General features: G+C 42.0%; 1 protein-coding gene across 2 annotated transcripts; it reads left to right on the top strand.

Annotated features, from left to right (window-relative positions):
- The first annotated feature begins 79 nt into the window (after positions 1 to 79).
- On the top strand, positions 80 to 25,120 carry CASP3 (caspase 3). 2 transcript variants are annotated; one of them, XM_086379995.1, is made up of 7 exons: positions 80 to 125; positions 14,598 to 14,666; positions 16,095 to 16,215; positions 20,407 to 20,535; positions 20,848 to 21,023; positions 21,367 to 21,487; positions 22,779 to 25,120. In XM_086379995.1, exons 3-7 carry the CDS (start codon positions 16,116 to 16,118, stop codon positions 23,000 to 23,002), a joined length of 750 nt encoding a protein of 249 aa, XP_086236121.1. In that variant the 5' UTR covers positions 80 to 125; positions 14,598 to 14,666; positions 16,095 to 16,115; the 3' UTR covers positions 23,003 to 25,120. The 2 variants fall into 2 exon arrangements, with proteins under 2 accessions (XP_086236121.1, XP_086236120.1); XM_086379994.1 differs by having other exon boundaries at positions 16,091 to 16,215.

The raw sequence follows: 25,120 nt of genomic DNA, 5'->3' as shown, positions 1-25,120 counted from the left end.
GCAGAGGGGCGGGCGATGGGCGGGGCCAGGGGCGGGGCCTGCTCTGAGGGTCAGCTCCTAGCGCGGCTACGGCGGAAGCAGACCAGGAGTGGAGTCCAGCAGAGCTGCAGCGTCGTAGCTGAACGGTGAGTGACGTGTTCCAGGTCCCTCGCTGTCGCGCCGTCAGTCCTGGGCTGGTTCCCTCCACCACCACCCCCTGCCCCCAAGCCCAGCGCCTGCCCAGGGGACCTGCACCGGCCTGCAGCTACCCCGAGGAGGAGACAGGATGCAGGCACGATCCGGCGGCGGATCCTTTGTTTTGCCCCGACAGCGAGGGCGGGAACGAGCGCTGAAGCCCGCAGATGCAGAGACGTGGGGCTGGGGCGGGAGATTGGAGGCCGGGCCGGGGGACGGTGATCCGGCTGCAGGAGCCGAGCCCCGGGGGACTGAAAATGAGCCGAGGATCTAGAGGCTGGATCGGGGGGTGGCGGGAGACCGGCCGGACAGCGGGAGGCTGGGGAGCGAAGACCTGGCCGTAGACCCCGAGCCCGGGGGACAGACAGGTGGCCTGGCCGAGAATGGGGGTGGAGGGGGAGGGTCGGGAGACTCGGTCGGAACGCTGAAGCCTGGTAGCAGGAGGCGTGACCCGGGTGGCTGAGCTGGGGGAGGAGAGGCGCGGGGAGGCCAGGCGGGAGCGCCGAGGCCGAGTGGTAGAGGTGGGATTCGGGAGAGGGAGGCAGAGGAAATCGCAGGCTGAAATTTGAATAGAAAGGTGGTGAGGAAGCAGAGCGCGGAGAGGAGATGGCCTGAGGGCAGGAGCCTGGCTGGCGCTGTTTCCGAGGCTTTGGCCCTCGGGGCTTATCCTCCCGTTTCTGGCGAGGGTTTGGTCTCTGCTGCTTTTGTCTAGATTTTTTTTTCAGGTTGAGATGGTGTGACTCTGCTTTTCAAAGAGTTGATTTCAAGTGCTTGCGTGGTCAGTAGCTCAGTTGTGTCCAACTCTTTGCGACCCCATGGACTGTATAGCCCGCCAGGCTCCTCGATGTAGGGGATTCTCCAGGCAAGAATACTGGAGTGGGTTGCCATTTCCTCCTCCAAGGGATCTTCCCGACCTAGGGATGGAACCTGCCTCTCCTGCATTGGCAGGCGGATTCTTTACCACTTAGCCACCTGGGAAGTCCCAGTTTCAAGTATTAAACTCCTGTTCATTTTCAGACGTGAAGGCTTGCATGAATCCTAGCTCGTGCTGATGACTATTTTTCCTGGCCCAAATCCCTTAGGCTGTGAAATTCCCAGATCTCCTGCATCGCAGGCTCTTTAGACGTCTGAATCACTTAAGGAAGCCTATGTGAAATCCCCTCAGCCCAAGTGGAGTAAGAGTTCCTTAGTCACTCTTGTGTCCAGTGGGTCTGCTGTCAAACCTTACTTCCCAAGGCAGCAGCCTCTTTGCCAGTTCTCAGTATGTGGCTCCCATGCCAAAAAACTAGGAACCAACCTTCTCAGCTAACTCTCCCGACTCCTCCAGTTAGCGGCCAAGCCTCTTAGACCTCCTGAAATCCACTGGATTTGGCCTTTTCTCTCCATCTCAGATTCAAGCCACCCTAAGCGCTCACCTCGGAGAAGGCAATGGCACCCCACTCCAGTACTCTTGCCTGGAAAATCCCACGGACGGAGGAGCCTGGTGGGCTGCAGTCCATGGGATCGCTAAGAGTTGGACATGACTGAGCGACTTCACTTTCACTTTTCACTTTCATGCATTGGAGAAGGAAATGGCAACCCACTCCAGTATTCTTGCCTGGAGAATCCCAGGGACAGGGGAGCCTGGTGGGCTGCCGTCTATGGGGTCGCAGAGTCGGACTTAGCAGCAGCAGCAGCAGCAAGCGCTCACCTGGCTATAGGAGCCTCCTCATTGGCCTCCGTTATGTCTGTGTCCTCTGCCCCTCTCCAGCCACTGAGGAATCTTACAGAATAAAAATCTAGAATCTTACAGAATAAAAATCCAGAAAGCTGTTCCTTTGCCCTAAGGATAAATCCAGTCCCTTAACAGTTAACAAGTCAAGCACAGGTTGGCTCCTTGGTCCACTCTGCTGCCTTATTTGTCACATTCTGCACAGCCATGCTGATCTCAACAGCAACTATTCTCTTCCTCGAACAGTCTTGCATTCCCTCTCTCTTCCATCACCACACCTTTCCTTGAGAAACTCCTGTTGATGTTTATGTTCTGATTCAACACTTCAAGGTTAAGTCTTATCTATTCTGTATTCCTTTCGCATCCGCCTGGTCCTGAGAGGAAAGAGTCATATCCTTTGCAGCTGCTTTTTACATTCTCCTCTATTAGCTCCTAAGCAAATTCCACACGGAATTCTGGCTTGTTATCTTGTTCCTTGTCTTCCTTCATATCCAGGGCCTGGTACAAATGAATGCTAATACTACAATATCATGTCTTTTTTTTTTTTTTTTTTTTAAATAATTATGCCCTATCTAGAAAAAAAATAAATGTATTTTAAGGTTGAGTGAAGTCGCTCAGTCGTGTCTGACTCTTTGCAACCCCATGGATTGTAGCCTATCAGGCTCCTCGGTCCATGGGATTTTCCAGGCAAGAGTGCTGGAGTGGATTGCCATTTCTTTCTCCAGGGGATCTTCCCAACCCAGGAATCGAACCCGGGTCTCCCGCGTTGCAGGCAGACGCTTTACTGTTACTTAGCAAATTATGATTAAATGATGCATACTAGAAAGGGATGGTAGAGGTGAAATACAGGAGTTGCTCTAATAGTGTGTGTATGCAGGATAGTGCTAAGCAAGCTGCATAGACCTGCCTGTGTCAAAATTCACTCTGCCACTTTGAATATGTTAGAGTTATGTGATCTCTAAGAATGAAATGTAAAAACTTAAACCATCCCTACCCCAACCTGCTGTTTGAGCTTTGGTTTTGCTTTGCTCTTTTGCAGTGAAGGCTTTTGAAGGTTAAAATGTGTTTTAATGAATGAAGGAATGAACAGTTAGTTGGAGTGTAGCAATAAAACCTGTTCCCAGTAAGAAAGAAGAGAAACATTATATCTTTCACAATCCTGAAAAAAGAAGCCTAGCCTCCTTGCAGTACTCTTGCCTGGAAAATCCCATGGACAGAGGAGCCTGGTGGGCTGCAGTCGATGGGGTCGCTAAGAGTTGGACATGACTGAGCGACTTCACTTTCACTTTTCACTTTCATGCATTGGAGAAGGAGATGGCAACCCACTCCAGTGTTCTTGCCTGGAGAATCCCAGGTACGGGGGAGCCTGGTGGGCTGCCGTCTCTGGGGTCGCACAGAGTCGGACACGACTGAAGCGACGTAGTAGCAGCAGCAGCAGCAGCAGCCTTCTTGCATTTTAAGAGACTGCAATCTGATAGAGGCAATTATAATTGATTTTAAGAGACTGACGTCTGATAGAGGCAATTACAATGCTTCTTCACTGTTTTGCTTTCACACCTAATTTAACACAACCTCCTACTGCTTCAGCCCCTTCTGATGCTAAAAACCCGGTCTTTCTGTAATGGCATTAGGTCAGTTCTGGTGCCTAGTATGAGTTCTTTAGGCTCTGCCTCAAAAATGGAACCACTGGTGTTTGGATCTACAAGATGTAGAGTACTTAGACTGTTAGCTACTGTTGTGTACACTTGTAACAAATCCAAATAAAATGGAGGGGGATAGGGACTTGGCTGTCATAGAACCTGAGGCCACTTCCCAAAGGCAACACTTTCCTACTTCATCCATAAATCAGGCAGCAGTTAATATACATACCTTGGAGGGTTATTATGAGGATAAAATGAGATAATGTCTGTGACAATGCTCTGTAAATCTCTATGTAATGTTATTAATTCTCCACCTATTTTGTTCTTCAAATTGCTTTTAGAGTATTTGCATTAGAGTAGTAAGATAAAGTTCCCCTGGTGGCTCAGTGGTAAAGGATCCACTTCCCAATGCAGGAGATACAGGTTAGTTCCCTGAGTCAGGAGGAGGAGATACAGGTTAGTTCCCTGGAGGAGGAAATGGCAGCCCACTGCAGTATTCTTGCCTGGACAATCCCATGGACAGAGGAGCCTGACTGGCTACAGTCCACAGAGTCGCAAAGAGTCAGACACAGCTGAGCATGCGCACATGATAAAGTTATCTCTTTTGTACTGTACATCAGCACCTGTCTTGTTGAGCCACTTTTGAATATAGTGAGCTTCGGGGCAGGTCACAAACAGGGATAGATCTTATTCTCCATTACTTCAAACACTCAGGGTTTATGACCCCTCCAACACAGTTGGTGTTCAGTCAGTTGTTCCAGCGCAAATGAATGAACACTACTGACCCTGGCTTTTCGCAGTTTCAGACCTTCTCTGGCAGGTGGTTGTAAAACTGAATTGTTTCTACAGAGGAGTGATTCTCAGTGGGAGGGAGGAGGTCTTAGAGGTTATCTGTAATTTTTATAAAAGGCATCCCAGAGCCTTCATTCTAGGTTTATTTCATAAATACTTAGGTTGGCAAGGACTTCCTGTTTCTTCTTCTTTTTTTTTTTTTTTCTGACTTTTTTTTTTTTTTTTTTTATCCAGAATCTACAGTTTATTTTTAGTGTTCACTCTGCATGTTGTACATTTTATGGATTTACAAAAATGCACAGTGACATATATGCACTCATACAGTATCACATGGAACAGTTTCAATATCCTAAAAATTCTCTGTTCTACAGATTTTTTTTTTTTCTTTTTTTTTTTTTAAACATTTTTAAATTTCAGGTATACACATGCTCCCCATACTGAACCCTCCTCCCTCCCCCCTCCCCATACCATCCCCCTGGGCCGTCCCAGCGCACCAGCCCCAAGCATCCAGCATCGTGCACTGAACCTGGACTGGCATCTCGTTTCATACATGACATTTCACATGTTTCAATGCCATTCTCCCAAATCTTCCCACCCTCTCCCTCTCCCACAGAGTCCATAAGACTGTTCTATACATCAGTGTCTCTTTTGCTGTCTCGTATACAGGGTTATCGTTACCATCTTTCTAAATTCCATATATATGCGTTAGTATACTGTATTTATGTTTTTCCTTCTGGCTTACTTCACTCTGTATAATAGGCTCCAGTTTCATCCACCTCATTAGAACTGATTCAAATGTATTCTTTTTAATGGCTGAGTAATACTCCATTGTGTATATGTACCACAGCTTTCTTATCCATTCATCTGCTGATGGACATCTAGGTTGCTTCCATGTCCTGGCTATTATAAACAGTGCTGCGATGAACATTGGGGTACACGTGTCTCTTTCCCTTCTGGTTTCCTCAGTGTGTATGCCCAGCAGTGGGATTGCTGGATCATAAGGCAGTTCTATTTCCAGTTTTTTAAGGAATCTCCACACTGTTCTCCATAGTGGCTGTACTAGTTTGCATTCCCACCAACAGTGTAAGAGGGTTCCCTTTTCTCCACACCCTCTCCAGCATTTATTATTTGTAGACTTTTGGATTGCAGCCATTCTGACTGGTGTGAAATGGTACCTCATAGTGGTTTTGATTTGCATTTCTCTGATAATGAGTGATGTTGAGCATCTTTTCAAGTGTTTGTTAGCCATCTGTATGTCTTCTTTGGAGAAATGTCTATTTAGATCTTTGGCCCATTTTTTGATTGGGTCATTTATTTTTCTGGAGTTGAGCTGTAGGAGTTGCTTGTATATTTTTGAGATTAGTTGTTTGTCGGTTGCTTCATTTGCTATTATTTTCTCCCATTCTGAAGGCTGTCTTTTCACCTTGCTAATAGTTTCCTTTGATGTGCAGAAGCTTTTAAGTTTAATTAGGTCCCATTTGTTTATTTTTGCTTTTATTTCCAATATTCTGGGAGGTGGGTCATAGAGGATCCTGCTGTGATGTATGTCAGAGAGTGTTTTGCCTATGTTGTCCTCTAGGAGTTTTATAGTTTCTGGTCTTATGTTGAGATCTTTAATCCATTTTGAGTTTATTTTTGTATATGGTGTTAGAAAGTGTTCTAGTTTCATTCTTTTACAAGTGGTTGACCAGATTTCCCAGCACCACTTGTTAAAGAGATTGTCTTTAATCCACTGTATATTCTTGCCTCCTTTGTCAAAGATAAGGTGTCCATATGTGCGTGGATTTATCTCTGGGCTTTCTATTTTGTTCCATTGATCTATATTTCTGTCTTTGTGCCAGTACCATACTGTCTTGATAACTGTGGCTTTGTAGTAGAGCCTGAAATCAGGTAGGTTGATTCCTCCAGTTCCATTTTTCTTTCTCAAGATGTCTTTTATATTTTTTCCTACCTCCTTTCGAAGAGTTGGATTGCTTTTCTGGGTGCCTGATGTCCTCTGCCGGCATTCAGAAGTTGTTTTGTGGAATTTACTTGACGTTTAAATGCTCTTTTGATGAATTCGTCGGGGAGAAAGTGTTCTCCCTGTCCTACTCCTCCGCCATCTTGGCTCCTCCTCCCCGTTTCTTCTTCTGCCCCGTCAGGGATACCATCTTAGGACAGGGCATCAGGTGAGGGGACGCAGGCCCTTGGCACTCAGTAAGCATTGTGTCCATTCTGGCTTGTGGCTTCAAGTAGTGGGGAGCCCTCCTGTCTGTCTGCCTGGTGGTATGGGCCTTGCCAGAGAAAAGGAAAGAATGGTTTTGTTTGTGTGGTGCAACGGAACTAAGTTTCTTCTGTATTTAACTTTACTTGCCATGTGTGACATTCTTCCTTTATTACAAAATAAATATTAACCATCTGACTTCACCAGGCCAAATGACAGTATCCAATTTGGTGATTCTTCCCAAAGAAATGCAGGGACCAGTTAGGAAATTATTTCAGTAAAAGCTCTAGGGCGTCACAGCGGAAATCTCCACTTATCCAAACTATTGTGAAAAAAAGAAAATCTTGTTTCTCTTTCACTTACCAAATCTAGAAACATAACTGCTTTTGAGATTTTTGTCCTCTCTCAGTTCAGTTCAGTTGCTCAGTCGTGGTCCGACTCTTTGCGACCCCATGGACTGCAGGATGCCAGGCCTCCCTGTCCATCACCAACTCCCGGAGTTTAGACAAATTCATATCCATTGAGTCTGTGATGCCATCTAACCATCTCATCTTCTGTCGTCCCCTTCTCCTCCTGCCTTCAGTCTTTCCCAGCATCAGGTCTTTTCAAATGCGTCAGTCCTTTGCATCAGGTGGCCAAAGTATTGGAGTTTCAGCTTCAGCATCAGTCTTTCAGCATTTGTCCTCTCTAGTTGGTAATAAATGTAATCCCAATGTTTTTCAAGTTCCTTGGCCAAAGAACCGGCCACCTATCTTGTCTGCAGGATCTGTAACTATATATGGAACGCCAGTTCTCCTGCACCATTGTACATGAAGGGACATGAACATATGTAGATTTTGGTAGGGGGTGGCAAGGGTGGGGTGGGGAATGAAGGGGAGGTGGGTATCCTGGAACGAATCCTCCACAGATACTGAAGAAGGACTGAATAATCTCCCCAGAAATCATAGCAAAAAGGCTTCACCTTTTCTTTAGAAACAAGCAGAGATATAGAAAAAACTGCTCGATGCTTACTTAATATGAAAGTTATTCATATTTTGTAATTTTACTTTTAGAAGTAAATTACCCAGTGGCCCCCAAAACACCATAACCATCATTCCTGTTTTCTTCATGAATTAGAGAAAGTGTACTTCATACTATTTCATTGTCCCTGCAGTCAGTTCCTATATGTTATTTATGCTTTTTGTCTCAATATTTGTAGGTTATAGATTTGCTTCCTTCCTTGAAATTAGTGATAGCATTACTCCTCATAGGTAGTAGTAAGTCATGGAGAAGTGAGGGAAGCTGACAGATCCTAGTTAGGGCAGAGTCCTAAGTTACTTATCTGCTGTGAGCCTCAATCAGCTGAACTATGAAAAATGGAAATCACTCTGCCTCAAAGCATCGTTGGAAGGACCTTTAGCTTTCGAATCATCTGCCTATTATAGCTTCATTGGCAAGTGTCAACTGGATCTAGGAATTCAGAGACTTGATTATAAGAGTCAGGTTCCAGGCTGCCACCTAATAGCAACTGGTCTACCTTAGAACTTCCCTGGGACCCAAAATGTGTTCAGAAATTTACCATGAGCACCCTGAACTGATGGGAAGAATTATATACTCAGTACAGTAAGAAGCAGTTCGTGTTAAATCCATTGCTATGCTGCAATCTATTTTTGTGTATTTTTCCTATTTATGTTTTGTCAGATGACAGTGTTCTAAGAACTGAAATTCCTTGTCATCATACAGGCCACTTTTCCCCCTTGGGGGACAATGTTTTTTATCCTTCTGAGATGAGATCACCACACCTAGAATAACTTATATTCAGCCAGGCATTCGCTAATGGAGATGAGATCATGCTGAGCTTAACCCTTTTGGTTCTGCAGAAACCAAAGCGCTGCTCCCAAGAGTGTGGATTAGATGCTTTCATGTGGGAAAAGCAGATGGTGACAGGCAGAAAGCAAATGTCTGATGTAGTGAGGGTTTTACTTACCATTATATAAATTTTCAATAGTCTATGAATAATAAAGGGAACAAAATAATACATTATAGTATTTGTTCCTGAGAAATCCTTATCAAATAGAAAAATCCTATTCTAAAAGAATTCAGGTGTTTTTTTTTTCTTTCAGCCATCAAATTCCTTATTGAAACAAAATTGTCTCTGATGTCTAATTTTGGAAATTATTAATTACAGTTACTTATATTAAGGATAATCTAGCTGAAACTTTTTTAACTTTGAAAAATGATTTGGTTAAAGAATGTTGATTAAATGTATGAAAAGGAAGTTATTACTTGAAAGTCACTTTATATTTAGATGAAATCTTAACCATGGTATGAACCAAGAAGCCAAACACAGTTGACCCTTGAACAACAGAGGGGACCCTCCCCACAGTTGAAAATCTGAGTGTATAATTTATAGCAGGCACTTCGTATCCACAGTTCTATGTCTGTGGATGTCAGCCAACCTTGGATGGTGTAATGCTGTAGATTTGCTATTTTAAAAAATCCACGTGTAAGTGGACCTGTCCCATTCAAACCCCAGTTGTTCAAGAGACAACTGTATTTTAAAACTCTGGAAGGCTGGCCGCTATGTAAATCTAAACCTCCTATTACCAGTCACAAGGATAGAATTGCTTTATCCCAGAGCTTTATTGATGGCAAGAAATAAAAAATTGTTAGAAGCTAGTGTTTCAGTCCAATAATCACTGCGCTCTTTGCAGAAGTATTTGCTAAAGACCGTAAGGCCTTGATCACTGATGGAATGTAGCAGCATTTAGGGGTTCCTGAACGCATACAGTATACCCCACATTTGGCAAACTTATTCAGAGGGCCAGTTTGAGGGAAAACCCTGGAGCCAGAAAGACGCTGGCAGGAGCTCTGGGATCCCCTTCAGAAATGATCTTTATTAAGTCTTGTTTTCCCATTCCACTGTGTTTTCACTCCAGATTTTCTACAGGCTAGCTGGAAAGTCTTGAAATATAGATAATACTGTTCTATCATGGATTACAATATAATATCAATAAGCCATTTGTTATGTATCTGCCTACGTTTCCACACTTATTAGCTACCGTGTACTGTTCTCTCAATTAATCAGATTAACCAGAACTTTATTTTTCAACCATGGGTAGATAATTATTTTGACATGCACTGAGACAAGTTGGCCTCCGTATTTCTGGTTCGAGGAAGTTTGAGATTTCTCTGTACCTAATAATACGTGTTTATTGTACGTATGGGAGAAAAAGAAAAAGACAGACTGGGATGTGGTCCACAGCAGTCAAGGAAGCGTTGTTGCTTTCAGAAGAGTGCGTGTTTTTGCATGTTCAGCTGCTCAGTCATGCTCAGCCCTTTGTGAACCTTTTGGACTGTAGCCTCCCAGGCTTCTCTGTCCATGGGATTTTCATACTAGCAACATACCCTTATTATTGCTTTTGAAACAGGGCTGAGAGTTGAAATTGGCTAGCACTGTACTTGGAGAAGGCAGTGGCACCCCACTCCAGTACTCTTGCCTGGAAAATCCCATGGATGGAGGAGCCTGGTAGGCTGTAGTCCATGGGGTCGCGAAGAGTCGGACACGACAGAGCGACTTCCCTTTCACTTTTCACTTTCATGCATTGGAGAAGGAAATGGCAACCCACTCCAGTGTTCTTGCTTGGAGAATCCCAGGGACATGTACTGGTTGGTACAGTCCACCACTGTTAAAAGATATTATTTTATAAAATAATCTGTGTTACTATTTCCTAACTTTTAAAAAATGCAGATGTTACAGAAAAATATACAAAAATATTGAAGAGTAATTAAGTTGCCAGTAATCCCATCACCCAGAGATAGTTACTGTTAAATAAACAGGTTAAAAGGTAAAGATGCTATATAACCAGTGTATTGGCTGCATCGTGACTTCACTGTTTCTCTGTCCAAATTCTCAATATTTTGATGAGTAATGCATATCCTTCCCTTTCTCTCCTCTCCCTAATCTCTAGAGTAGGGTTACTAGAGGAAGTAGGGCCAACGAGAGGTTTTGTTTTAAACTGTGTTGAGCTGGAAATGTTTGCTTCCTTAGGCTCCATTCTTAGCAGTGTAACTCTCCTAGAGCACACTTTAAGGCTTCTATTGAGACATGGCGAGACATGTTGTCCACATGTTCTCAGGAGGTAATACCAACTTGTGTCCCTTCCACTCATGTCTGGGAACGCCTGTCTCATACAGCTGTGCTAGATGTATGCATGGTTAGTTTTTGTATTACATGGTAAAATGCATGGATAAGTACACATGAAGGGATAGATAGACATTTGGGGATTTTTCTCTCAGTTTTCTAACGAGAGAGCAAGTGGATGTGATCGTACGAGGAGTGCCTCATCCTCCTTGCACTCGGGTTACCAGCCTTCATACTTTGTGCCACATAGTTTGTCTTCCTTGCACGACAGTGGATGAGCCCTCACCTGTTCTTATTGTTTAGTCGCCACGTCATGTCCAACTCTTTGTGACCCCATGGACTGCAGCACACCAGGCATCCCTGTCCTTCACTATCTCCCAGAGTTTGCTCAAACTCATGTCCATCAAGTCGGTGATGCCATCCAACCATCTCATCCTCTGTCGTCCCCTTCTCCTCCTGCCTTCAATCTTTCCCAGCATCGGGAAAGAGTTTTCCAATGAGTCGGCTTTTTGCATCAGGTGGCTAAAGGATTAGAGCTTCAGCCTCAGCATCAGTCCTTTCAAAGACTATTTAGAACTGGTCTCCTTTAGGATGGACTGGTTGGATCTCCTTACAGTCCAAGGGGCTCTCAAGAGTCTTCTCCAACACCACAGTTCAAAAGCATTAATTCTTTGGCGCTCAGCTTTCTTTATAGTCCAACTCTCACATCCATACATGACTACTGGAAATAATAGCTTTGACTAGATGGACCTTTGTCAGCAAAGTGATGTCTCTGCTTTTTAATATGCTGTCCAGGATTGTCATAGGTGTTCTTGTTCTTACCGTCAAGAACTTTGTTCTTTTTCTCTTCTTGGCTTATTAATTTCTCACTTTCTATGGGTGATTCTCATCAGCATAAAAGCATGCCTTAGATGGCTCGTCTTTAAAACCAAGGCAAACAAGAAGTGTCCTCTACTCCTGGTCCCACTTTGGCCATCATCCCCTCTTCTTGCCCCTTCACAGTAAAACTATGTTGACTTACTCATGTTGTGTTTATCTATTTTTTCTTTTCCCATTGCCTCCTCAACCCACTGCAGCAACATTGATCCTTTTAAAGTAGAATTTTCAAAAGGTATAAAACTTGGATGCTGTGTAAATATAAAATACATGTCAAATATCTTATTCAATTAACCGATAATAGAACTAGTAGGATAAGACCAGTTCAAAGGAGACTTTAAACAACAAACACAGATGTAAATGGTTGGATACAATGAAATGAATTTGTTAGTAGAAGGGAAACTGGTTAATATCCTGTAGGACAGTAAAGTGTTATTTGAGAGGGTCATCTTTTCTGCAAGTTGCAAATTAGTTACATCATTTCAAGACAAAATTTATTTTCACTGCTGTCAATAAGAGTCATTTGCATGGCTTCCCTTTCCTGTGGCTTAACTTCCTATAAGTTGTAAAATAGCCTAGTCAGGGGGTCAGGCAAAAGAGGACACCCTGTACAAATGAACTTATCTACAAAACAGAGCTGGAGTTACAGAGATGCAGAAAATGAAACTTATGGTTACCAGGGGGTAATAAGAAAAGGAGTACGTCAAGACTGTATACTGTCACCCTGCTTATTTAACTTATATGCAGAGTACATCATGAGAAACGCTGGACTGGAAGAAACACAAGCTGGAATCAAGATTGCCAGGAGAACTATCAATAACCTCAGATATGCAGATGACACCCCCTTATGGCAGAAAGTGAAGAGGAACTAAAAAGCCTCTTGATGAAAGTGGAAGAGGAGAGTGAAAAAGCTGGCTTAAAGCTCAACATTCAGAAAACAAAGATCATGGCATCTGGTCCCATCACTTCATGGGAAATAGACGGGGAAACAGTGGAAACAGTGTCAGACTTTATTTTTTGGGGGCTCCAAAATCACTGCAGATGGTGACTGCAGCCATGAAATTAAAAGACGGTTACTCCTTGGAAGGAAAGTTATGACCAACCTAGATAGCATATTCAAAAGCAGAGACATTACTTTGCCAACAAAGGCCTGTCTAGTCAAAGCTATGGTTTTTCCAGTGGTCATGTATGGATGTGAGAGTTGGACTGTGAAGAAGGCTGAGCACCAAAGAATTGATGCTTTTGAACTGTGGTCTTGGAGAAGACTCTTGAGAGTCCCTTGGACTGCAAGGAGATCCACCCAGTCCATTCTGAAGGAGATCAGCCCTGGGATTTCTTTGGAGGGAATGATGCTAAAGCTGAAACTCCAGTACTTTGGCCACCTCATGCGAAGAGTTGACTCATTGGAAAAGACTGATGCTGGGAGGGATTGGGGGCAGGAGGAGAAGGGGACGACAGAGGATGAGATGGCTGGATGGCATCACCGACTCGATGGACGTGAGTCTGAGTGAACTCTGGGAGTTGGTGATGGACAGGGAGGCCTGGCGTGCTGCGGTTCATGGGGTCGCAAAGAGTCGGACACGACTGAGCAACTGAACTGAACCTGAAAATAATATCCAGTCGTTTCTTTTGCCTATATCCAAGTCCTGGACAATTTTTCCTGACAACCTCTGCTCGCCCCATAACTTTCTTGCCTAAGCTAATGGTCTTCTGTCCTCATCTGAACTGAACTTTTAGTGAGATTTGTAATGATCAAATGCTCATTGAAAGACTTCTGCATACTTTGGTACACCCCAGTTACCTAATGTCCTCCCATTTCTTGTACCTCTCTTGAGTCTCTTGCTGGCTGTACTTCGTCTAGTAACCCTTTCATTGTCAGAGTGCCCCAGTATGACTCCAGCCTTGATCTCTCTCAGAGTTCCAGACTCTTAATTACCTATATCCACTGTTCAACTCTCATCCTAGACTCCATCCCTAGGAGGGAGTCCTATTGATGGGGTGTGTATTCTTTTAAGATTTCTGATTTTAGCATAAGAGTAAAGTTAAAAGTTCTGTTTAGATTGGAGTTTTGAGATAGGCAGGGCTTCTAGAGGCTTGAGAAAGGTTGTTGTCCCTGTTTTTCTATATTCTTTATTTAGGGAGGCAGACTGATGGTCATAGGAAGTACCTTTTGCTTTTGGAAAACCAGAGAAGACCTGGCAAAACTCCAGACAAATAGCGAGGGACTGGCTTCTTCCAAGGCAGCCAGGGGGAGAGGGAAGAAGAAGACCAACATCATTAGCTCTGTGGCTGCGGACAAAGTCATTTCATCACTAAGGGCTGGGTTTCCTGACTTTTTGGGTTGTTGGGAAGATATAAGATGCCTCGCACAGTACCTGCTGTGTAATAAATGCTCAGTACGTGGTAGCCGCTTTGACTAGAAGGACTCATTCACTGTGGAAGGTAAACAGAATTACCAGATGGAAGAATGGAGGCAGGAACTGTAGTTTTTACTTGCAGGTTTCCTCAAGCCAGTCGACCACCTTAAATGAGAAAGTGGGGTTCTCGTGTCTAGTTTAAGAGTAAAGGTTTTGTGGAGGTTTGGAACTTCTGGCACTGAATCTCTTGGGAATCTAAGCATCATAAAATTGTGTTATGTGAGGTATACCATTGCTATGGGAAGTTTTCAGGTTTTGTTTTTAACTGTGTTGAGCTGGAAGACAGTTCTTAACCAACGATGGGATCTGTTGAAGTAGAAAGAAGCTGCAATCTGTATCTTGATCTAGGGGAGCAGCCAAATGTAAAACTGTATCAGGCTGCACACTTATCTGTGCTCTGCGTGCATTTCATAACTCAATTAAAATGGAAAGAGAGAAAAGGGCTACATTGTGTGCACTTTAATAAAAGATTGTTGTTCTCAGGTTTGACTCAAAAAAGCCTTGCACGACAGGGGTGAAGCTGGGGGAGTGATGGTACTGCTAATGTGAAAATGTCCATATAGCACATTTATTTAGAGAAATAATCATTGGCATAATTAGTATAATGCCGTGATCTTAGAATGACTGATTTTGATTAACATCTATTTTCTTTCTATTCTAGTAAATAAAAAATGTCCATGGAGAACACTGAAAATTCAGTGGATTCAAAATCCATTAAAACTTCAGAGACGTGAGTATTTAAAAGGAATCTCATACCAGCAAGGAGGGTGGGTGTGTGTAGTATGATACAGCAAACTCGGAGGAAGCAGAAAGAATTGGGGCTTTCAAACCGGAGAGGCCCAGATGACTTCTTACCACATGTGACAGCTGTGTGACTGTACACATGTTAAATTGTCCTCTCTGAATCTCCTTAAAATAAAACTTAGGTAGAATATGGGGAAGTTGGAGGGGGCCTGACCTGTGGTTGGAGACCCCTCCCTGGTAGTCGGATGACCCAGGAGAGGCAGATGCACCTTCTTGAATCTCTGCAGGATAAGAGGTTTGTGTTTTGGGGTGTTTTTTGGCCTCCTGTTTATGTGTTTTAAGGCTAAGGTAAAATGCAAGTTCTCAGTCTGGGGAATAATTGCCTGCTTATAGATTATCTTTCCCCCTTTTTTGTTTCCTTCCCAGTCTTCCTTTTTGGAATATTCTGCTTATTAATACTTCAATAGATGGAGAAAGGGAAAAGATAAAACTCAAAACACTCTTAATTTAATCCATGTCTGTTATTATCCCTCTGGGATCTCTTGTGGTACATTTAATTCTAAAAGTTTCTTTCTGAGGTATAGTATTATCATTCTGGACCACCTAGGGAATTATAAATTAATTTTAGTACTAAACAGTACTGTTATAGCAGAGCTATTACTAGATTACTAATAAAGATTTTTGTAGTATTTGTTTAGCAAAAGAATTTGCCTAAAAATTAAACTATTGAAATGCAATCTCATCTTGGAGGTAGGATTGGTGTTTTTCTTTTGTCTTTTTAAAAACCCTTTTAAAGTGATTTACACATTCCCTACCTTTTCCTATCATACAGAATATAATTTACTACTTTAGTCTTTTTCCAACAATTTTTTTTTAAATTGCATATAATGTGAAATACTCCTAGGCTGAGTGTATGGGATACATGAACAATAGGTATCAGTGTTTGGTTGTTGTTTCCTGATTCCTGGCCAGGTCAGGGGTCAGGCTTGTAGACTGTTCTGATCAAGTTTTATTGAAAAATAGCCACCCCCATTTATATACATACTGTCCTGGGCCACTTCCACCAGCTGGATGAAGTGGCTAAGTATAACATGTATTTAATGAAATTTTAATAAAATGTAAAGGAAAACAATATAGAAATTAAAAGCGTGAACCCTGTAGTTCAACAGATGCGTTCAGTCTTGTGTCTTACACAGTGTCTGCATAACTGTTAGCCTCATAGTAATCACTTCCTTATCTGTGAAGTGGGTTTTTGTGAAATTTTAGGGAGGAGAAGCCTGTTGCATACAACCTGGCACATTATATTCAACAAATGTCAACTGTTCTTATGTGTTAGAGAAGTTTGTGTTCATGCGAATAGCAGCATTGGTCACTTCTCTCTTCGTAAACCGTTGTCTGATTTCCAAACAGAAAGATCTTACATGGAAGCAAATCAATGGACTCTGGAATATCCTTGGAAGAGAGTTACAAAATGGATTATCCTGAAATGGGTTTATGTATAATAATCAATAATAAGAACTTCCACGAAAATACTGGTATGTGTCGTGACACTTTTTAAACCTTTACAAGTATTTGTACCGTTTATATTTGGTATAGTATAAAAAAACAGAATTCATGTTATTAGTTAGTAAACTAATGACATAGAATAGCCATGAAGTAAAAACAGAGCCAGGATCCTACGAGTCCTTCAATTCAACAGGAACTCTTAAACTTTCTTTGTATGATCAAGATCTCTCCCTCTTCTATCTGTATGTCGACCTCTTCTGCCCTGACTTCTCTCTATTTTCCTTTTTGGCTGTGCTGTGTCTTCATTGCAGCATTAGGGCTTTCTCTGGTTGCGACTAGCAGGGGCTACTCTCTGGTTGCAGTGCACAGGCTGTAGAGCCTGCGGGCTTCAGTAGTTACAGCCCCCGGGGCTTAGCTGCCCCGTGACATGTGGGATCTTTCCAACCAGGGATTGAACCCGTGTGCCCTGCACCAGCAGGCAGATTCTTAGCCACTAGACCACCGGGGAGGCGGCAGGGGGTGAAGGAAATGGCAGCCCACTCCAGTATTCTTGCCTAGAGAATTCCGTGGACAGAGGAGCCTGGAGGGCTGCTGTCCCTAGGGTCACACAGAGTTGGACACAACTGAAGCGACTTAGCATGCAAGCATGCGTTAGAGAAGGAAATGGCAACCTACTCCAGGATTCTTGCCTGGAGAATCCCAGGGACAGAGGAGCCTGGTGGCCTGCTGTCTGTGGGGTTGCACAGAGTCGAATATGACTGAAGCGACTTAGCAGCAGCAGTCCACCAGGGAAGTCCCAGGCCTGACTTCTGTGCAACCCTTGCTTTATCTTCCTGCTCCCTCTTTCATGTTAATGGAAGGATCTCACCAGACAGTAAGGAGAAGTATTTTTCCTTTCCAGGAACTGCACAAGGCACCTCACAGAAATCTTATTTAATTCTTCTAGCAACCATGAAAAGTAACCGCCATTAGTTACCGAAAGGTGAAAAGCCCTTGCACAGAGGAGTCCCACAGATGATTTAGTAGCTGGACCTCTAGGCCTTGGTGTGCCCGACCCTAGCCCGAGCTGGGAATCCACCTCTGTATCACTTCACCTCCTGGGCCTTCGTTTGTTCCGTTGACTTTGTCTTCTTCCCCTGAAAAGAAGACAGACTCCCCACCTTAAAGAGACCTTATCTTTTTTAATCCTGCTGCCCCCTAAGCTTTGATCTGATTTTTGTCTCCTTCCCTAAGTCTTGACAACGGATGTTCTAAACTTGGCCTCTTCTTCCCATCACCTCGACCACTCTATAGAAATTGCTTTTAGGGTCACAATAGCCTGATCGCCAGATCCACGTCTCAGTCCCTGTACATGTCTGGCTTGAATCTAATAACATATTTCAGATGTTTTTTTCTTTTTTTTTTAATAGTATATGAAAAATAAAATCCCTCATGATCCTAAAAAAGCTAATTAACATCCTACCATATTACTTATAATTTTTCCTTAACAGTTTCTTGCAAAGTTAAATTTTATCCATAACATGTAAGCAATATTGTATCCTGCTTATTCCATTTAATGTAATATAAGTGTTTTTTGTGTTGTATAATTTTCATATCTGCTATTGTAATGATTATATAATATCCCATTCCTGAAATAGAGTGTTCACTTGACTTGCATAATTTACCATATAAATCAACACTTTGGCTGTTCCTTCATTTTTTCACTTTTAAATTGGTACCGTGATTAACTCTGAATTGGCATATTAATCATATTAGAATTTTAATTAAAGAAATTAGAATCTCCTGATTCACTTTAGGAGGCTATCTATCATAATGCTGGTGAAAAGGGAAAAAAGCAAAATTACACTGGGAGATAAGCAGGATTGGGTGTTAGATTCATTATAAGGAATGAGGAAAGCATAGTTGAAAATGAGTGTCTAAAACTAGCCCGTTTGTATTGCTTTTGGCTGTAAGTTGAGAGACCACCTTCAACCTTAGGTATTCTGCCTCGCGTTGCTAATTATAATGCCCTCTTCCCATAGAATTTTACGTTGTTGAACTTATTGGGGTTTTGTTTTCTTCTTCCAGTTTTACTGAGATGTAATTGACACACAGCACTGCATAAATTTAAGGTGTGTGGCATGACGGGACTTCCATGCATCATGAAACGATGACCATAATAAGCTTAGCGAACAGCCATCATCTCGTATAGATATAAAACTAAAGAAATAGAAAAAAGCCTTTTTCCTTGTGATAAGAACTTTTAGGATTTACTCTCTCAACAATTTTCATGTATAACATACAGCATTGTTAGTTATGTTTATCGTGTGTACATTACAGCCCAAGTTTCCCAGGCAGCTCAGTAGTAGTTAATCCACCTGCCAATGCAGGAGACATGGGTTTGATCCCTGCGTCAGAGAGATGCCCTGGAGAAGGAAATGGCAACCCACTCTGGTATTCTTGCCTGGAGAATCCCATGGACAGGGAAGCCTGGCAGGTTACAGTCCATGGGATCACAACACAACTAAACAACAGCCTGAGTACTTACTTACCTTTAAAGGGGGTGGGGCATGTTGTTCTACTCTCTCCCCAAAATACCTTGGCCCATAGTCTGACTTAACCTTTACAGTGAGCTCCTTTTCTGCTTTGAAATGTGAAGGTCGGGTTCTCAAACCCATCTCTGACAGCCTGGTGTCTTCTGTTCAACTATTAAGTGGCTCACACACCAGGGCCAGAATTTAATTGCTTTGTCACACAAGTGCACGGTGTTCCCTTTTCCGATGTCAAAACCTTGATGAGCTTACTTCTAATTTTGTAAAAATAATATATGGCGATAAGTTTCAGAAATTACAGATTAGCAAAAGAAACAAATTTAAATCATTCATAATCACACCAGAGACAATCAACAATAATTTGGAGCTGGAAACATCTAGTTTTTTTTTTTTTTTTTTTTATTCATATGTGTTCAGTTCAGTTCAGTTGCTCAGTCGTGTCCGACTCTTTGCGACCCCATGAATCGCAGCACGCCAGGCCTCCCTGTCCATCACGAACTCCCGGAGTTCACTCAGACTCATGTCCATCGAGTCAGTGATGCCATCCAGCCATCTCATCTTCTGTCGTCCCCTTATCCTCCTGCCACCGATCTCTCCCAGCATCAGTCTTTTCCAATGAGTCAACTCTTCACATGAGGTGGCCAAAGTACTGGAGTTTCAGCTTTAGCATCATTCCCTCCAAAGAAATCCCAGGGCTGATCTCCTTCAGAATGGACTGGTTGGATCTCCTTGCAGTCCAAGGGACTCTCAAGAGTCTTCTCCAACACCACAGTTCAAAAGCATGGGTACCTTCCCCCTACTACGCCTAACACTTTAGATTTTTAAGTCTGAGGGCATTGTTCAGTCAGTCCATACATGCATGTGGAAGGCGCTTTAAGGGGTGAGGAAAGCCCAGGACTACTGGGTACAGGCCACACAGCAGCTGCAGAGCCTTGTTCGAGTTCTCCTGGACTCTTCTGTGCCGTGGGTCCCACACCTCTGCAAATGAAGCCAGTTGTGATCATGGTTTCGTGGTGGTCGGAAGGCTTAGAGGCTTTTGAACAGTGTTAATGTGGCCTAGTGGTTTGTGGGGGTTTTTTTGTTTCCCTCGAAAAGATATGATGAAACTAATGATGTATCTTAGAATTGTTGAAAACTTAGAATCAAAGAAATAGTTCCTCTGAGTGTGTGATGTATGTGTTGATACATATGTCTGTGTATGGTGATGTGTATGTTTGTCAATGTTTATGTGTGTGTGTATAATTTTTTCTTAAAAGTAGGATCCTTTTATTTTCTACTCTTTTTTTTATTTTAATAACAGTGACCATTTTTTTAATTTTAATAACAGTGACCATTTTCCTATGGCAAAATTTTGTCTACAAAATTTCAGTGGCAACATAGGATCCCGTATTATAAATGAATTGTAATTTATTTAACCAAACCTCTCTTTTTAGGCATTTAAGTCATTTATCACTGTCTAAGCAGCTGTGAAAAACATCTTTGTGACTGTAACACAGATAGCAGATTATATCATGAAGTGTCTTGTATGTGAAGAAATAAGAGACTTAGTGTCACCACTGTCAGAATATTGAATTTTCTTAGCATTTGAAAGGAAGAGTTTCTTGTGGATTGTGTGGATCCCTGAATAGTTCATTTCAAAGCAGTTTATCTTTTTTTTTTCATGCAATTAAAAGTAACTTTCTGTTCAAGGCATGGCCTGTCGATCTGGTACAGACGTGGATGCAGCAAACCTCAGGGAAACATTCATGAACTTGAAATACGAAGTCAGGATTAAAAATGATCTTACATGTAAAGAAATGTTGGAATTAATGAGCAACGGTAAGAAATAATGAAAAGAATGACCTTCATTGTCCAATGTATATACAGTCTAGCTATAACCTGTATGAAAGTAAAGCATGAGAACTGTGGAACTAAACTGTACACAGTCCTACTCTGCACACTTCATGTAAGTAAAACAAGTTATTCATACCGACTCCCCAGAGTAGTCTGAGATGTGTTGCGCTGCCCCAAGCTGGGTTTACACCATCTCTTTGTTCGGTTCTCAGATTTCTTCATCTTACTCCCATACAGTACATATGAAATTGTTGAATAAAATTGCATTGGTTTTTTTGTCTGTAAATGTTTTTCCAGTTTCTAAAGAAGACCATAGCAAAAGGAGCAGTTTTATTTGCGTGCTTCTAAGCCATGGTGAAGAAGGAATCATTTTTGGAACCAATGGACCCGTCAATTTGAAAAAATTAGCAAGTTTCTTCAGAGGGGACTATTGCAGAAGTCTGACTGGAAAACCCAAACTTTTCATTATTCAGGTAATAGATAACAGAGCGATTTGGTTATTGAGGCTTCTTTAGGGATTAATTTACTTCATTGTGGATTATCCAAAGGATTTTTAATTTTTTTCTTCCTTGAAGCTACTAAACTATTGCTACTTTTTTATTTATTTAAACCACCACTTAGGAGACATAGCATAAATTTTAATTTTTAGACTTCTAGCAAAATGGTTCTGAATAATTCACATCAGTTTTTACAGAGCCTTTGCATTTCTTGGGAATAAGTTATGCATTTATGCATGTACATACATTTTTTCCCCCAATAAAAGTTTCTTTTCTTTTTTTCTAATTTTTAAATAGGTGTTTATTTTCTAACCTCTAGGCCTGCCGAGGCACAGAACTGGACTGTGGTATTGAGACAGACAGTGGTGCTGAGGATGACATGGCCTGTCAGAAAATACCAGTTGAGGCAGACTTCTTGTACGCATATTCTACAGCACCTGGTAAGAAACTTATAAATACTGAAATAGGCAGATTTTAAACACTGAAGAGTGTGTTCCAAAGGCTATAGGGATTTTGATATCCATAAAAAGCCATTGTGTCTTATTTTAGGGTACCCTAACCACAGAGAAGTCTCAAAAAGTTGTCTTTAGTCCAGTTTGGCTAGAAAATGTGCCCGTGTAAGAAAGCACACTTACACAGTGTCATTCATGAACTTGATACCACATGGAATCCATATTATAATACAGGCCAAGTCAGAGCTTCGCCCACTTCCTGAAATAGGAGAGAGGTGTGTTTTCCGGGAATTCGTTGGGAGCTAGGAAACTGAAAGGATAAACGTGAATAGCATATGAGTGGGTAGAAGTGGAACGAGAGAAAATAAGGTTAAAAATGATTTATGGCTAGGTTATCAACCTCCACTTTGTCTGTGGTTGTATTACACGTTACGTGCGTGTGTGCTTGTCATCATATAAATTAATATATATTGATCATGTACTTGTTTACGCATACAATTAACTCAGGGTGTGTTTGGAAGGTTAGGAAATACTGGGCAAGTGTAAACAGTATTACATTTTTAAATATAGTCAATATGATTTATTTTAACCTCCAGGCATCTTTCCAGTTGAGATTAAAAGCAATGGATCCAGGGACTTCCCTGTAGTCCAGTGGTTAAGACTTGGTGCTGTCACTACTGTGGACCTGGGTTCCACTCCCCGGTCCAGGAATTAGGTCCCCCAAGCCACTCAGCGTGGCCAAAAACACAGCAATGAATCCACTAGTTTATCTGGGAAAAGAATGATAAATACACTATTTCCCCTTTTGGACTTTTGAATATGCTATTATGTGTTCATTATACTCTATTCTGATGCCCCGTAGACAAATTTAAGACCCTCAAATGTGTGTGCGTACATAAGCCGGTTGTTGGATGAGCCAATCATCTCACTGCAACACCACGCTACTTATAATGATCCTTTTTTATTTCTTTGCTTTTGCATTTTCTGCCGATAAACCGGTTCTTCCCTATTAGAAGGGAAGCCCAGGAAGTAGAATTCTCACTCAGTGGTGCAGTTAGCCTGCAATTGTTTTCCTTGTCAAAAGCAGAGGTATATAGACAACACCTGCTTGGTTTTTGTTTTGTTTTCCCCTGGAACCAAAGTTATGGTCTGTTTTTCTTTTATGGCTAATAATACCTATGCATGTTTATGTTGTTTTTACCTTCGTGAATATGTCGCAATTGATTAAATCAGCTGACATCAACTATCTGTGATATTTTGGTTATGTTTTGCCCTATAGGTTACTTTTCCTGGCGAAATGCAAAGAACGGATCCTGGTTCATCCAGGCTCTTTGTGAGATGCTGAATAAGTACGCTCACAGGCTCGAGCTCATGCACATTCTTACTCGGGTTAACCGAAAGGTAGCAATAGAATATGAGTCCTTTTCTACCGATTCTGCTTTTCATGCAAAGAAACAGATTCCTTGTATTATGTCTATGCTCACAAAAGAACTGTATTTCTAATCACTGAAGACATGGATGATTTTTGATTTTAACTTGTATGCCAAGTGAGCAAATGGTGTAACTGGTACTATATTTTCCTCTTACCTCTAAATCTAACCTAATGACCCAGGTGATAACTTTGAAACAAGCCGCCTTCCTAGCAATAGAACTACTGTGCAGCTACCTCAAACACAATTGGGTAGTTGAGATTGAGTTTAACGAAGATGAAATAAAAATGGATTGTGGAAATCATTATGAGAAGAAAATGACTGTAAATTAGCACTTCTCTTAATTACCAAGATTTAGTGCCGATGCTATGCTACACATTTGCAAGCAATGAGGGAAAAAGTTAAACACTGCAGTAGTGTATTTCAGTGATGTGGGTATGCCACTGTATCAGGGAACATGTTATGGTTTTTGTCAAACAACAGCAATGACGATATGGAATGATGTATCCTAGAACTTGGTGGTCCATACATGTGGTCTAAGACCTGAAGACCTTGATCTTAAGACAATGGTATTTTTACATCACCTATTTGAGCTCATGGTTTTGTGATGTTTGTGCTGAGCATGTCTTTGTTGTTTAAAAAAATCATGTTTTAGCACTGAAAAAGAACTAAATGTTTTACTTGGGAAGGTGTGAGAAAACTAAATTGACCCTTGAGGGTAAATGCAGCAATATAAAGGGAGACGGGTTGAGGACAATAAGGTGCTGAAATGCAGCTCTTCCACCAGCTGCCGGGCCTCGCATACCTGCAGAATATCTATAGGGCTCTTCTGTCAAAACCTCAGACTTCAATCACACTGATAAGAGCGGGAACTGAAGAAATTCTATAGGGACACACTAAAACACAACTTAAATACAGTGAGGTATAAGGAAGAAACAGTCAGTCAGTCAGTTGGGCACTCCGTAATTAGAAGATGGTTTGAGCCTGACCAGGGACACTGCGCAGCCTCTGTGTGGTGGGGTCAGAGCCATAGATTATGGCTTCAGGAAAAAGAATGCGGGCTAGATTCTTCACAGCTACGGGTGTGTGTGGAAGATGCTCCCAAGGCAAGAAGCTCCAACAAAGTGAATCAAATTAAACTTCTGAAATGGAAATTTTCCAAAGAGGGTAAGAGTAATCATAAAAATCCTAGCCCTCTAATTTTTGTTTTATTTCAAATGATGGCTGTTAATTGGATGTTAAAGCGAATTCTTATCCGCCTTTCTGCAGATAGCCCATTTTATAAAATAGACTTGATATCACTACCACTGAATATCAGTCTACTTCTTACTTGACGCTTGGGGGGAGGAGGTCTACAGTTTTCAGCTTATCAGGAATTGTGTAAATTAATGCTTACATACCTAAATATGGCTTACAAGAGGCTCTGAGTATTTGGGGAAAACACTAAGGTTTCTCTTTCCCCTTCATGGTTAACAAGGTCTCAATCACCTTTGCTGTGCGTGGGCATGGATGTGCCCAAGTGTGACCACTGAACTTTGTCCAGGAGCTACAATTCTCCCAAAGAACAAGTCCTGTACTCATTCCAGAACGTCCCTTTCTGCCATCCCTGAATGTCAGCCCGTAAAAGCAATTTCATTAGCATTTCCTCATTTTCCAGTATAAGCAGTGAGTGTGGCCTAATGGTCTGGACCCTCATCCATCCTTTGCAGAAGATGGGAAAAAAAAAATCATAGCACTCTTAGCAGTAAAATTTTTGCGCATGTTAACTTTTATTCTGTTGATGTTTACAATCAAGGAAGAATGATACAGTTATGATCGTGTACTTTTCTCTGAAATGAAAGAACCAGGGTGCCCAGGACTTTAGCAGTCATCCAGTCTTTCCTCCTTTGGTGCCCAGGGAAACTGAAGGCCAGAGATGGGATGAAGACGGGGGAGGCTCTGGGCCTGGTTGCTCAGGAGGCGCTGAACCTTCTGCATCTCTGTAACCCACTGGTTCCCGTGAGCTTTCTTGTGCTAAACAAAGGCGCTCACATTTATAAATGAAAGCTCTTTGTTTTGATTGTGTCTGTAACTTTTTCTGAGTAAATGAAACATGCTATGGAATCAGAAGGTATGTTCCTATGTGACAGTTTTGTAAAAAGTTTGTTATTATGCATTTCTATTTCCAAATACAAATTTTAATTTAAAATGA

Source organism: Bos grunniens, chromosome 27, assembly GCF_055505025.1.
Source record: "Bos grunniens cultivar Pamir isolate PY7600 chromosome 27, Bosgru_T2T1.0, whole genome shotgun sequence".
Taxonomy (NCBI): domain Eukaryota; kingdom Metazoa; phylum Chordata; class Mammalia; order Artiodactyla; family Bovidae; genus Bos; species Bos grunniens.
Note: the sequence above shows the minus strand (reverse complement) of the source record. Positions and strands in the feature narration are given on the sequence as shown.

Coding starts and splice junctions, on each gene's coding strand:
- CASP3 (XM_086379994.1), top strand. CDS start 14,608: ATGTCCATGGAGAACACTGAAAATTCAGTGGATTCAAAATCCATTAAA. Junction 16,216..20,406: donor GAACTTCCACGAAAATACTG/GTATGTGTCGTG, acceptor TTTCTGTTCAAG/GCATGGCCTGTCGATCTGGT. Junction 21,024..21,366: donor CCAAACTTTTCATTATTCAG/GTAATAGATAAC, acceptor TCTAACCTCTAG/GCCTGCCGAGGCACAGAACT.